This window comes from Leptodactylus fuscus, chromosome 6 (assembly GCF_031893055.1).
Source record: "Leptodactylus fuscus isolate aLepFus1 chromosome 6, aLepFus1.hap2, whole genome shotgun sequence".
Lineage (NCBI taxonomy): Eukaryota > Metazoa > Chordata > Amphibia > Anura > Leptodactylidae > Leptodactylus > Leptodactylus fuscus.
In genome coordinates this window covers 137,367,374-137,382,901 of record NC_134270.1, presented here as the reverse complement: position 1 = coordinate 137,382,901, position 15,528 = coordinate 137,367,374, and the positions used below count along the sequence as shown (strand labels likewise).

The 15,528-nt window shown below is 41.0% G+C and overlaps 1 protein-coding gene across 1 annotated transcript in view; it reads right to left on the bottom strand.

The window, feature by feature from the left end:
- Nucleotides 1-4,748: 4,748 nt before the first annotated feature.
- Nucleotides 4,749-15,528, bottom strand: part of LOC142208686 (protein MTSS 1-like) — a 103,340-nt gene continuing 92,560 nt past the window's right edge. Inside the window, exons 11-14 of the mRNA XM_075277334.1 lie at nucleotides 14,301-14,429; nucleotides 12,944-13,094; nucleotides 11,926-11,952; nucleotides 4,749-10,258 (exon numbers count right to left, since the gene is read on the bottom strand). Coding sequence (XP_075133435.1) covers nucleotides 9,549-10,258; nucleotides 11,926-11,952; nucleotides 12,944-13,094; nucleotides 14,301-14,429 — 1,017 coding nt within the window. The 3' untranslated portion in view covers nucleotides 4,749-9,548. The remainder of the gene's footprint in view (nucleotides 10,259-11,925; nucleotides 11,953-12,943; nucleotides 13,095-14,300; nucleotides 14,430-15,528) is intronic.

The following is a 15,528-nucleotide window of genomic DNA, read 5'->3' as shown; positions in this document are numbered from 1 at the left end:
TGTGTTCGATACTCCGATCAGGGGGTCCCCATGCGGACCCCCCGAATGGATTAGCAAACGCAGATGTGAACCAAGGGTAAGGAGTGTTGGGAAGACTGGTTTCTGATGTGTGTGTCCAACCATTACACTTGGCTCACATCTGCATTCGGTAGTCCGTTCGGGGGGTCCCCATGTGGCCCCCCACCCTGAACGGATTACCAATGCAGATATGAACGAGGCCTTAGACCAGTTCTTTCAAAGTACTCACCCTGACAAGTGTAACTAACAGATTGTTACGCCCGGTTTAGGATATTTGGTCCACAGATTATGTTTTCTACTACTGAATCCATAATTCTTATAGGTATGGTGTGAAATATATTATAAAGGTTAGCAGGGGGTGGTGCCATATATAATAAAAGGGTTAACAGGGGACAGTACAAAATATAATATAATATAAGGGGTAAATGGGATGCTGTCAAATGGAATATAGAGGAAAATACAATACAGGCTAAAAATGTAGTTACAGTATATCAAGAAGATGTTCACACGTTCAGTATTTGGTATAAGAAAGCACATTTTGTTATTTTGTAACAATTTTTTTTCTGCATGTGAATGTGGAATGAAATATCCCATTATCTTGCATTTGATGTGGAAGGTCAGGCGATTTTATGAAGATTTAGGCATTGAATCAGAGCCTAAATCTTTGTCCAATCCTGGCCTAGCCTAAACATATGCGTTATGTGCTATTATGGGGTAGAAGAGGTTTGTATATGCAGATTTTACAATTATTTCATCACCTTATTAAGGCGAAGACCCCATGTGGCATCCCGCAGCAAAAAAGCACTATGGGAAAAACCACAGTGGCAACGTAGTGCCGTTTTTACAAGTATGCTTACCTAAAGAAAACCCGCGGACCCCATAGTCTATAATAATGGGGTCCGTGTGGTTTCCACACAAAACATGCAGAGAGAAAAGTGCCACTTTTTAATGTGTATCAGTTTCCATTCAGGGGGTCCCTAAGTGGACTCCCCAAACGGAAACCCGAATGCAGATGTGAATAGGGCTTTAGCCAAAGTCAGAAATGGATGCAGAAGGAAGTTCTTCCTCTAAGATGTCCCATTCTTTTTGATTCCTCTTTTGGCTTTGGCTTAAAATACTACATCAAAAACTGCAATGGCTTTTTCACAAAAATCACCGCATGTTAAATGACCCCTATGGTTAAATGCACACAAACCGTGTACATTGTCAGTCGTGTTTCTCACAACTAGCACACTGATCCCTATACACAATATGTGTATACTCATGGGGGGTGTGGGACTGTATTGTGGCCCGGGCTCACTTAAGGAAATTCATTGGACTGTGGGTGCTGCATAGATATTATCCGTGTGCTGTTTTACCATGTAACCGGCATATGCACATGTTCGTCTGCACGTAGCATAAAGTAGTATTTTGGGAGTCACATATCAATGTCCTATCCCTAAGTTAGATCATCAGCATCTCAAAAACCCAAGACCTTCACAGATCAGCTGTGACTGTAGCATTCAGGTGAGTGCAGAGGCCTCTTCACTGCATTGTACCATACGCTCCACAGCAGCTGCGCTTGGTATTGTAGCTCAGCTCTCTTCAACTGAATGTGACATCACTGACTTGTAATACACTCACTAGAGTACTGCTGCAAGCAGCTGATCTGTGGAGGTCCGTCCCAGGCATCAAATTCCCATTGATCACATATTGACCATTGCCAAAGATACCTCATTTACTCATGTAACTTCAAGAAAACTCATTTTTTTAGGTTTATAAAATTGATATCACTATTTCCAACACGTCCATGCAGTCCCCTCCACCAACACTAGTTACAATCATAGCCCATGCAAGCTCCGTCACAGCAGATACATCTCTTCTAAATGCCCACCATAGTGGGGCCCCAGGAAACGCTTCTCCCAACACAAATAAAACAAACGGTTCTTAATGTTCTTTAATTTAAAGCTAGAATATCAAGACAGTCATACAAAATAAGAAAACAATAATATACACAATTTACAGAAAAATGCTCAAAAAAACAATTCGTATTTTTGTTTTTAATTGTGCCAAAATCGGAATCATCCATAAAATCAAAAGCTTCTAAATGGCGTCTGTTTAATGGAAGGGAATAGTCATCTGGTTCTAGGATTCAGGGCTTGTGCAATTGCAGGCACTGGCTGCGTGTACAGGCAACACATTGCACCATTGGGTCCACCACTCAAAGGGGGCTCTCTATTGGGATCAACAATCCCTTTAATTGGAATCAATGTGGGCCTGTGCAAGTAGCCAAAGCGCGATACACAAATCTGTAAATCTGTATGAATAGAATAATGTTCTCTATACCAGTTAGTTGAACTATACTTTGTGCCAAAGGGGTAGAATTTTTAGAATTCTGATGTAGATATCCAAATTCAGGAAAAAAAAAAAAAAAGTCTTTTTCCACTTAAGATTTTATTGGTAGAACTCCTGGAAGGGGAAATCCAGGCAAAACTGTGTTTTATACCATGTTAAAGATGTGAGGAGATCACATTGGTAGAAAATTGGACCTCTGTGATCCCCTCAAAGGCAGCTATGACCTATCATAAGAACATTTTGTCTGAATTTTATTTTTTTTTAAAGGGGTTGTCTGGTGGAAAAATTGTCTAAAATAATGATTAACAGGTCGGAAGAATATAGATACTCAAAGATCCTGTCCAGCTAGTTCTGACGCTGCCCACGTAGCCACTGCTCTGTTTCCTAGCTCGCCTAGACACACGAGAAATGGGTCTCTGCTGTGGGCAGTGATAGGGTTAACAGGAATTTTTAGGCATTACTAGTATGTCTAGACAAAGTAGTAAAGAGCGGCAAGTACCTGAACAGTGCCAGAACAGAACAAGAACAAAAATTGGTGAGGTGAGTATCTCTCAATTATTTTCTTATGCCATGCGGATTACTTAAAGGGACACGGTCACCAGATATCAGCATATAAACCAAGCACCTGGATAGGTAATTTAGGGTCACCTGAATCAAAAATAGTTTTCCCCTTGTGAATCGGAGCCTCCGTTGCCAAGATATAGCTCTTAAGAAATAATTTGCATATTGACAAAAACAGCTATATCTGGGCAACAAAGGCTTCGATTCATAAGGAGAGAACACTTTTTGTTTCAGGTGACCATAACCTATCTATCTGCAGGCTCGGTTAATACGTTGGATTCTGGTGAAAGATTCCCTTTAAGACACTTTTGCCCCAGACAAGCCCTTTAAACTGATTTATAAATAAAGTTTATTGAAACAAGCACAGGAAGTGGTCTCAGTTTGCATTTGAGCTCTCAATTTATCTCGATACTGAAAATCAGATTCGGTACGTCAAACCAAGGCCATAAAAAGCGAACTTGTCCATAGAGACCTTAGTCCCCATGATATACTCTACTCATAGCAATGGAGGTAAAACAAAGCTAGAACAACTTCCTGTACGCTTTTCAACAAACTTTATTTACAGAAACACGTTCTATTTGACTTGACTTCTAGTAACCTATCTAAGCAGCAGTGTAACCTTACACAGCATATTCTTTGTCATTTCTCATCGGCTGACGTATTAGAAAGGCAATGGCCCAACTTGTATTACTTCAAACATTGAAAACAGCACTCAAAATATAGATGAATAATTTTAAAGAGGAAACCCAGACCCGCTGAGCCCATTATTATAATTATTTTACAAAACCCTACTTTACAAATATTACCATGTTTTTTTTTTCAGCATATTCTAAACTTTCCATAGCACAACGAAAATCAATTTCCTACGTAATGTTTCATATATATCTTTTAATAAGAACAAAAAAATTATAAAAACTCATTTGGAAATACCAATTTTTTTTTGTTATAACGTACTCAAATGATTTCTAATCTAGACTATAAAGAGTTTTTCCTTTTACATCTATGCTTAAAAGTATTAGCCTCCCCCTCAAAAAAAAAAAAAAAAAGTTTAAAGCTATGGTCCCACGTTGCGGAAATGCAGCTTTTTTTGTTGCGGTTTTTTTGAGCCAAATGGAATCGGAAATATATAGGAAGTTCTTATACTGGTAACTTCTGCTCAATCTAATCATGGCTTTGGCTAAAAAAAAAACACAACACAACACAAAACAAATCTGCATTTCCGCAACGTGGGGGCCTCAGCCTAAAAGAGGATTTCTTGCTTTTACACATTGAAGGCATCCATTTTATGGCCAAGTTACTTGTGAGGAACACGGCCGAGGCACTGCCTCTCTGAAGCAGAGTGTACGTTGTTAAAGGGGTGGTCCACCAGGAAAAGAAAAATATTGCATTGTGCCCGAAATGTAAAGGGATGTATTAAAATATATATTACATAAGCACCCACACATTATTGATCAAAGGTCCACTGAGCTCATGTGGTCGACCCCTCTTACCTGGCACCTCTGCTTTGGCTTGAGTCTCAACACAGGAGAAAGCTTCATCTCTATGTACGCGAAGTGCCGAAAGGAGGTTTGCTGTCCCTGAATTTAGCATGACTGGGGTAATGAGCCAACCAGCCCCATACAAGTACATTACTAATATAGAGAGGGGAGAGGAAACTCTCTCCTGTGTCAAAGCTCAATCCAGAAGTGGAAGTGTCGAGACCCAGAACCAGGGATGACAGCGGATCGGTGAACCTCTGAACAATAGGGGGCATTCACATGGAGTAAAGTGGCGCTGATTCTGCCATGATAACTCGCAGCAGAATCAGCGCTGATAAAATGACTCCCATTGAGTTCAATGTGTTCCGCGCGGAAGACAGAACCCATTGAACTCAATGGGGGTCTTTTTATCAGCGCTGATTCTGCCGCGAGTTATCGTGATAGAATCAGCGCCACTTTACTCCGTGTGAATGCCCCCATTAGTACATTAGTAAGTCAGATATAGCTGAACAGATTTTAATTCCTGTTGGACAACACCTTTAAGGTTCTATTCAGAGCATGATCATAACGGATGTAAAAAACAGAAGGCATCTGTTTATAGAGACATCAATGTTACAAAAAAGAAAAATCAATTTTTTATTTAATTTTTTAAAAACATTGATGTCTATGGACACAAAAATGTAGTATACCATACTTTTGTGTCCGTCCAACAATTTTTTTTTTTTTTTTTTTTAAATTAACACGTATGTACAGTAAATGGATGGCCACTTGTTTATGTCCATTTTTTGCACCCGTTAAATGGATGTAAAAAACGTGATCTGAATGGAACCTAGTCCCTGATCCTAATACTAAGTCTTGGTTCACACCCGTGCCTGGTGTCCACCTGAGGATTCCGTTCACCATTCTGCTTTAAGAATGCGGAGAGAAAAGTCCTACAAGCAGCGCTTTTCCGTCCGCATTTTCTGCCCTTTTCGGGTAGAAGGTAACCCATTTAAGCGGATTGGGTCCCCCTGAACGGAAACCGGAATGCAAGTGTGATCCTAGCGTAAACTAAAGGTATACGATGACCATTATGGAGGTAACACCTCTTACACACTTATCTAGGGGGAAATTATAGAAATTACCGGTAATCTAATTTTAATCCTAAAGTACTGCTAACAATTTAATGCCAATGGTAGACTACTACTTGATATTTTACAAATCGATAGGGTACTTTCCCATTAATACTAGTATAGTTCCAAAAATGGCTGCTTCTGCTGTGTGCATATCAGAGATCCACTTTAACTTACAGTAGACACAATATTTTTTTTCTCCCCCCCCCCATTTTAACTTTTTTTTTTTTTGTTAAGTACAATCTTATCAAGCTTAATGCAAAAAAAAATCAAAAAAAAAAAATCAGACAATATAACCAAGCACCCAAAATGCCTCTGAACCCAAAATTAAAACAAGTAGTACAGAAAACCTTCCCTACGCGGACATTCTTAAAGGGAAAGTCATAAAATTATTTACAATTAACATAAAAGACCACAAAAATTTAAGACACAAAATATATATTTTTAAAGCAAAATTTCAAGACGATTTAACAAAGTACAAATATATAAATGTCAATTGACAGGAAAATCGATACAAGCGGTTTTTTTGTTTTTTTTAAAGATTTTTTTTTTTCTTCCACAGTTGCGTTAAATTGTGCAGGGTATGTATAAAGCTTTTGAAACAAAGCAGAATGACTGACAGGCAACTGCCGAAATTGGTTAGCCTTTCCTATAAATAGGGTTGCCATATTCCAAATGGTAATGGTACTCGTCTATGATGGCATCAGAAGAAAAAATAAGAATTGAAAAAAAAAAAGTCGGCCAGGCTACGATATAATCCCAGGTCTCTACATGTTACCGTGCAACATATTTAGAGGTGGCGGAAATATATTGCTGCTTCTTAAGGAGTCAGGATCAAATTGTGAATCCGTAGGAAGTAAAAGGCTCTAAGGGTTTATATAGGTCAGTAGGCCGATGCTATATATACACATTTTTCTTCCTTCATTGCCTCCAAACTGAACTTTGTCATTGACAGCCCAGGCAACAATATGACCCTCTTAAAAGGGTTAGCAACCATCGAAATTTCCAAGCAGTGCCCATAAACCAAATAAAAATTTATAGTATAGTATAGTATATTCAGCTATAGACATGTACTATTATTCATTATGGATTCCCAATGTGTCTGTAAAAATATTAGCTGTCTGATTTTGGGGGACATTAAAAATTAAAAAAAAAAAAAAAAAAATCAAGTTGGCCCTGCCTCTTAAAGGGAACCCATCAATGTGATAATGCTATTCAATATACCAGCACCATATTCAATAACAGAAAGAGATTTAGGGAAAGCTTCAGTATAACTTGTCATTTACTGACATATCCCTCTACTTTCTATTAGGAGTCCAGTGGGCGGTCTGACACTCTGCAAGTACATACAGGGAAGGCTGTTGATAATTGAGACTGCCCGCTGGACTCCTAAGGGATTTCAATCAGTGACAAGTAATATTGAATCTTTTCCCATAAATCTATATATCAATCTTCTCTATAACATGCTGCTGGCAAGTTGTATCTGTAATAGCTGCAGTCACGATGGTAGTACTTAAAGTGTACCTCCAGGTATAAACATCTTTTCACAAATGAATCTGGCATGTGAATATAAGAAACTTTGTAATATATCTTATTAAGAATTTCTGTTTCCTTTGCCACTTAAATGTCTTCCTCCTTATCTTTAATCTGACTGCTTGTTTACATTCGAGTCATCTCCATTATCAGCCTCACACACACAGAGCTCTACGGAGAAGGGAGGGGTGGAGTGGAAGCCCTTGCTGGTTTAGTAATTGATTTATTGCCTCATTCTGTGCACTGGTAGCCTCTGATGTACAACCTAGAATTCAGAATACCAGATTGTAGCAGCAATTATTTGAGTGTCTTTTCTACACCCCTCCCCTTTTTACAGACTAATATGTAGAACGTAACTATACCTGAACAGTGGAGAAGAAAACATATACAGAGTTTCTCAATCACCTGTACTATTCATTTATGAAAAGCAGTTTATAACTGGAGGTACACTTTAATGCTAACAATAAGATCAATGTATCTCAAATTTTAACTCTGTATATACCTATCTATGAAGAATATCAAATAAAAGAGTTCCTGTAGATGGGTTTTGTTCCCCAAAACGGCTCTGCACTTGGCCATTACTCCTACAGTAAAGAGCGCAGCTAAAATAACACTGAGATGGGATTTGCAGGTATTACGTGAAATAATAAATTGTATATGAAATATTTTTGTAGTTACCAGTTATGACCAGTAGGTTCAACTTTGTACAATACAGACTGGTACTTGATGCCACCGTGCCATCTCTTCTGTCTAATAACTTAACTCTTGCTGAATTTCGACTACGTTCTGACCTGTTCAACAGTCACTTATTTCTCAGCACTAAACAGTCTTCAGCCAAGTAGATTAAAGCTCCCATTGTACATACACCTACCGCTACAAAGCTAGAAATAACTTAAACCAAGTGGCACAGCACATTGTCTGAACAGTCTTCTATCATTTTATTCAGTCTAGCCATTGTATGGCACCGCCAACATGGCATGAGTACAAGGTTCATTGGTAAAGGTGGTATTCTCTATATATCTAATAGCCGAAAAAGCAAGCCATGTTCTAATAGCTTGTCTGGAGTTAACAGTACATATAACCCTCTTCTATGCCCATTGCCACAAAGGTGTAAATGGACACTAGGGTTGAATTCTACAATGTCACAGCCCATAGATACACAATGAGTATTACACTGTGTACAAGCCAATGGGAACTCTGGACAGCACCACTATGTGTCACCACCCCACTCGGCTACAGGTAGCCTAGAGATCACTAAAAGTAGTCAGCCTGTTCATTAAATAAGGATAAAGTAACTCTTAAATAAATAATTCTGCTTTAATGTGTTGCATATCTGTACAAAGAAAAATTGGCTATGCACTGTCCTACCCATATTTCTGAAAGCAACCAAGTTTGTAGGTATCCCAGTCCAAATGTAATGGTGGAATCCAACTTTTGGGCAGTTATTTTCCTTAAAGTGGTTTTCCAGGATAGTATCATTGATGACCTATCCTTAGGACAGGTCAACAATACCAGATCATCAAGGGTCCAACAACCAGGACCCCTACTGATCAGCTGTTTGAAGAGACTGCAGTGTTGGGGTTAGCGTGATGTCAAAGGACTGAGAAGTGGAACCAGCACTCACCCAAGCGTTGCTGCCACTTTGATCAGCTGATCTGTAGGAGTCCATAGGTAACTAACCCACACCAGAAATTAATAACCTTTACTAAGCATAGGTCGTCAATACTTAACTGCCAGAAAACCCCTTAAAATAACTACATTGTGAATAAGCATGAAAAATACAGTCCTGTATCAGGACAGAAAAACTGGACAAGTCCTTAAAGGTCCCCCATACACCTTGAATAGTTATTGGTCAAACACACATTTGACCAACAATTTCCCCTTACATACACGCACACTCGGCTGACAAAATTGGGTAGGGGGTCTCAAGGAAAAGAGACATGGAGAGTCAACATCCATTCTGCCCTTGACATAATCTTTGGGGGAATACTGGAAGGTCCCATATACTTTAGATTATCAGCCAGTCCAGCCCAAAGATGACCTTTCTCTAATGTGTATGGGGGTCTCAAATGCTGGCATGCCCTAAAATTTGCTATGTATTCCTTTGTATAAAATCGGGGCTGTAAAAGAGTAAAAAAAAATGAGACTAAAACAACATAATTTATATGGGTGGCGATAGCCTAAAGGAGACGCGTAAGGTCAAGCACCGACAAACCGCTCTACCTGGGTCAAGGCACTTTGCCATAACAAGCTTTGGCCTTAAACTAGAAACTGATCCAAAGCGAAATAAATCATCTAAAATACATAGCACTAAAAAAAGCACACTAAAAATAAAATGATTCTGGTAGATATGTAGGTACAGACGGAGAGTGAACAGAACCCTGCAAAATGGCAGCCGATGACAAGAACAACTGTAACTCAAAGGTTCCCATCCTATCAAGTCTTTAGAATAGTAAGAAAAATATCGTCTCTTTAACCGAAGCAAAGTTAGGGGCGTACGAGGCGACCTGCCTCACTGGATCTGCGGGGCTGATCTATCATTGCTGATTGTTTTTCTAAGCCTCACTCCGCGTCTTATCATTGAGAGCATATCGTCCTGGTGTCCGACCGCCTCATTATTGCTGATGGGTTCTGCTTGGCTTGTGCTTGGAGCAGGGGTGGTGGGTGTCGGTGTGCTATCTACTGGTCCTACGCTGCTTGCAAACGCTTTCTGTGGGCTTGTAGGCAGCGGATTGATTCCTTGAGAATAGGAAAAGGATTGCTTGGGTATAAAGGCACAATATGTTGTTTGTATGGCATTGAGGCTTTGAGCCGAGGAATACATCCCTGGCTTTGCTTGGGTAAGATCTGATCCGTGGTTATAAGGGTAATCTTCGCTGTTCGTCCTCTCGCCAAAGGGGCTAATGGGAACATCTGGTAAAGTTGGGGTCTTAACCGGCACCACGGGAGTTCGGATGGGTATAGGAACGCCGCTAATGGTGCCTCTTCTTAGTGTTGGCTTGTTGGAAGGCTTCCTCTTTATCGTGGCCACGTAAGGTGAACGGACGAGGGGGTCAGGCTCAGCTAGAAGACTGACGGTTGACGCAGGCCTCTTGGCTTGAAACATTCTTCTGTAATTCTGACTTATGTCGCTGTTCCTGGGAATGGTAGATGACTTGTCGAAATCCAATTGATCGGTTTCCTCTTGTTCTCCGTGCAGTGAGATATAGTCATAGTCTGCAACTGAAGATGCAAAGGATATTAAACACAGAAAAGTGGAATAGCGAAATGAAAGAACACATTACAGCTATAAATAAAATCACTTCATATTGATGCAAGAAGTACGGCACTTCTTAAAGGGCCTCTCTACCCAAACCAAACGTTACATGCACTCAGGAATGTTCCAGTAATATATACCGTACGTGTGATCTAATGGATCTGGAAGCAATGGAGAACTCTCTCAATCTTTCAGACAAACTTTTCCAAGATCTCTGTCCTCCAAGTTAATCTGTCTTCTGTATGTTACTCCCTTCACCACACTGCTATTGTATAAGAAAGAAGGAAAGTCCACGTTCTAGTCCACATGCACACTGGGACTAGGGTCGCAAACTCTCTCAATTTGGGTTTCCATGGACTCTCAACGGAAATAAACACTCAGAAATGGAGTCGTGGGTGGATGTTATAAGTAGGTCAAGAGGGATAATGTAGCTCATGTATATGGCCAGGTTAATGGGGTCATCCCACCTTGCCACTAACACATGCCATCACTTTATAGTATGTGAGGGTCCGACCTCTGGGACCCACGGGTCCAGAGAATGAAGGGGCCTGCGCTGCCATTTTTTGTCTTTCTCTGCATATTGGTTCCCAGCCATCCTACGTGCAGGGGAATGGCAGTAGAGCTTGATTCAAGAGAATGGGGTTGTGCTGTCGTTCATGTAAAGCGGCCATATACAGGGAACCGCAGCACCACTCCAGGACAGCGAAGGGGCTGTAGCAATGGATCAGCACTGACTGCTGCAACTGCTTCATTCTCAGAATCAATGGGGGACTCCAAGGTCAGAATCGCCACTGAGTCTACAAAGATATACCGCACCCATAAGACAAGAAGGAAAATCCCCTTAAGGCTGTATTCACACAGAGTAACGCCAGGCGTTTTTTGTTTGTTTTTTGCACTTAGCGCCGCGTTAACGCCGTGTATACGCCGCGCTATTTTGCGGTGGCGTTGCCCGGCGTTAACGCGGCGCTAAGTGCAAAAAACACACAAAAAACGCCTGGCGTTACTCTGTGTGAATACAGCCTAAGTTCTACCGTGCCATATGGTGACCTATGGATAGGATAATAGTAGCCATACATGTTTAGAGCAAATCTGTGGAAGCAAAATGTCAGATAAACGTGCTCTTCTATTTTATCCATAGCCCAAGCCTAAAACACAGAAATGAAGACATGCTGCAGATTTAGGCAACACCACATGGAATGGGTCATAATACTAGTAAAATCTAGTATTGATAAAGGCACGACACAGGGAGAATACCAGATTCACAAACAGCAGTTTCCACAGTCAACGTTTGGAGACAGAAAACTGCATCAGAAGAAAGGGATCAACCAAAAAGACATGTGTACACTGCTGTGGACTAGAAAGATGACCCCCAATTAACACTTTCAGTACCAAACACCAGATGCAATGGTGATTATACATCTGCTTAGAGAGTCCACCAGTGGCACTGAAGGTGTTAAACGACAAACTATCACCGAGCGAGAAGAAACAGCCGCGTCCCTATAACATAGAGCTGGACTGGGAGAAGTATGGGGAGGAAGGGGCCAAACACAACGTTGTAGCACATGACAGGCACAACACCACGATATAGGATCGGAGCAGCCCACTTCCATCTAATGAAAAAACAGATTCTTACCAAAAAGAGAGGGGTCCTTCTTTAAGGCTGTGGAAAGAATGCACATATGTTGGTTGACAGACCAAGGAACGTGAGATGCTTACAACATGCTACGTGCCAAGCTTCTCCCACTAACCAACCATAAAGCAAGTCACTTTTAAGGGGTTTTTAATCCCCTATTACAAAGCTAACCTTCTGCGACTTAAACACTGACAACTAGAGATGAGCGAACATTGTTCGAAACAGCCGTTCCGAACAGCACGCTCCCATAGAAATGAATGGAAGCGGCCGGCACGCGGGGGGGTTAAGTGGCCGGCCGCCGGCAAAGTCTGCATGCTTTCATTCATTTCTATGGGATCGTGCTGTTCGGATTGGCTGATCCGAACAGTGTTCGCTCATCTCTACTGACAACCCATCCTTGGCATACGTCATCGGAATCAGATTGGTGGTGGTCTGACACCCGTATCCTTTCAGATCAGCTGTTCGAATGAAGTGAACGGAACTAAACTGCAATACCAAGCACCGGTGTGACAAAGTATTATGCAAGTAGATGGGAATCAGAACACTGATCAGTTCTCGGGATCCCCACCAATGAACTAAGGCTGGGTTCACAAGTGTGCTGGGGTCTCAGAATATGCAGTAGTTCCTTCACCCACAAAGTATGCTATTTTCATGAGAACCAATATGGCTGAAAGGGTTGTCTGAGACCCAAGTGTACATCACTGAAAGCTATATATACACAGTGTATGTAGACATACTGTACATTGTAGTGTTGGCACCAGAGAAATGTCGTTCTGCTCCCATTCACTTGAAAAGAAACAGAACTGCTTCTGGCAGCCAAATCAGCTGATCGGTGCGGGGTCTGATCCTCCATGATCAGATACTGATGACCTAGTATCCACTGCCCTTTGGTCTTGACCAACCCCTTTAATATGGATTTTTCAAACCGCGATACCAAACTACATTCATACCGTAGAAGTGTAAGGTCTATCTATACAGCCAAGCACAGGAGATACGTTACATTACGTGAACAACTTACCATGAGAGGGAATGGTGTCATCGGAGCACGAAGGGGTAGTTGTCTGTGTGCTGTACCCACTGGAGCAGTGCAAAGAATCACGGCTAAGTTGTATTTCTGTGTTGAGGCCTTGACTTAAAGCCAAAGCTAAGTGATCGCGTGCAAGTTTTGGCTGCAATATTAAGAGCATAATATTAATATCAATAACCAAAAATAAAAACAATATCATATGAATTACAGTATTATCTCCACCTGTGGTTATTACAATGCAAAAAGCAAAAATAAGTAAATAATCTCCTTTGATCCTGTTTTGTCTCCAATTACAAATAAAATTAAGAAGCATACAATGATATTTTCTGTGTGCCTCAGACATTTCCCCATCCTCCTCTTCACTGTGTCTACCTGTAAGGCAAGTGACTGCAGCAGGAGCCTCCCCCCATGTCAATGGTAAGACATAAAAAATGTTAAGCCACATCCCTTGACTAAACCCCATCCTCTTAGTGTATAGTTACAAATTGAACAGATCAACAGGAAATTGACCTCCCCCAGGTTATCAGCTTGATTCCTACAGGACTACAATGACAAATAGGGGAGAAGGCCAACCCCTGCTTATTTTTCTCATTCACTTCTAGGATTCAGATTTCTAACACAGGTAATGTACCAAAACTAAAGCGCGATTAAAGGGATATTCCAGGGTGGCCATTTTTGATACTGGTGACCTGTCTTCAGGAAAGGCCATTACTATTAGATCAGACACCCAGACCTAACAGCACTTAGTGGTTCGGGGTAGTCCTAGTGCTGGAACCAATATAGAGGGCTGATGCAGGGAACGGAGTTGGAAGCCTAAGGCTCTGGCTACTGTATAGCAGACATGCTGGATTGCTTTGCTTCTATTCACTTGAAGAAAGACAGGTCATCAGTATCAAAAATGGAAAATCCCTTTAATAAAGATGATAGAAAGACTTAAATGCCACAGAAAACATAACCATCAGGAATACTAACACCACGTGTCAGATCTTGTAATACATTTTTTTTGGTAGATTGTGAGCCCCGCATAGAGCTCACAATGTACATTTTTCCCTATCAGTATGTCTTTGGAATATGGGATGGAAATCCATGCAAACACGGGGAGAACATACAAACTCCTTGCAGATGGTTTATGCCCTTGGCGGGATTTGAACACCAGGACTTCAGCGCTGCAAGGCTGCAGTGCTAACCACTGAGCCACCGTGTGGCCCCTTCTTGTAATACATTTTTCATTCATTAATATTCGACAAGACGCACCCCAATTAACACCCCTATGATGAGTGCCCGCTGATGATATTATTGGTTTGTAATACATCTATGTCATTATGTAATGTTAACTAGTGAAACCTGCCTTAGCCATAACTTGAGGCGGTGGAGCCTTGAATCCATCATTGGTCAGGTTTGATCTCAATGTGCCGTTCTCCCCACTGGGTCCGCTAATAGGAGATACCTGTTGACCGCTGTTCATCATTTTGGGATCCTGTAAGCAGAAGAAGAAACCATCAACTACAATGACTACATATTCAAAATGGTCACACCTTTTACACCAGGTTTTTCATTGTGTACAGCAATACTGACTGTCCTATATAGAACTTTATAGACTAACCAAATCATTTGCATAGCTCCACCCACTGGTCTAAAATTAAGAGAAAACACCTTTTTTTTTTTTCTTTTTTTTTTTTTGTTGGGGGGGGGGGGGGGGATTTCTGATAATGCTGACAAACAAATCCAGTGTCTTACAAAAGGCCATGGCATACATTTGGCCTTCATTGTTCTCATAACTCCATAACCTTAACCACCAATGTCACCATAACCGTGCTGATTACAGAAAATCAATAAGCCAAAATTACATTCAGAAACATCACAGGATTAGATTCCTCCACAACATATCTATTCATTCAACCATCTGTACTTTGCTTCTTTAGAGTGAAGTGTATGTATTTAACATCCAGAAGCAGTACAACCATTATAGGTAACAGGAAAGTCTTTATTTCAAGGACCAAATGTCAAGAGGGGCTTCAGTCTGAAGGACTTCCTCTACCGCTCGGTTTTCCTTCTGACAGAAAAAGCGTGGGTAGGCAGCTACTGGCGTAGCAAAAGGAGGTTTATGTGGTCAAGTACCATCGAGGGCACTTCAATAAGTGAATGGAGAGATTAATTTCTGAAGAGTGCCCCCAGTTCAATATCAATGTATGTATGGGCCGGATGTGTGTCCCACTACAAAGAGCAGACGGAACAAAAGTTGGTATGACCTATGAATGACCGATACCAAATAATGCAAAATAAAAAACAGCACCGCGCACGCACCTAGTGCATTATCCTCAACATGCACTTTTGGAATGTCTAAGTGATGTGCTCACCGTATAGGGTTGTGAAGGTCACAACTCCCTAAACCGTATACACCAATATGATGTGATCCTCCTTCCAGGGTATTCGCAGGATACCGTAACCATCCCCAAGATGTGATATAATATGATACAAATGGACCAAAATTCACTATGGTATGACCAATAAATATCCACGCTTACCAGAGGTACTTGAAAAATGATCCTTTAATAATAGTCACTACGCGACTATTA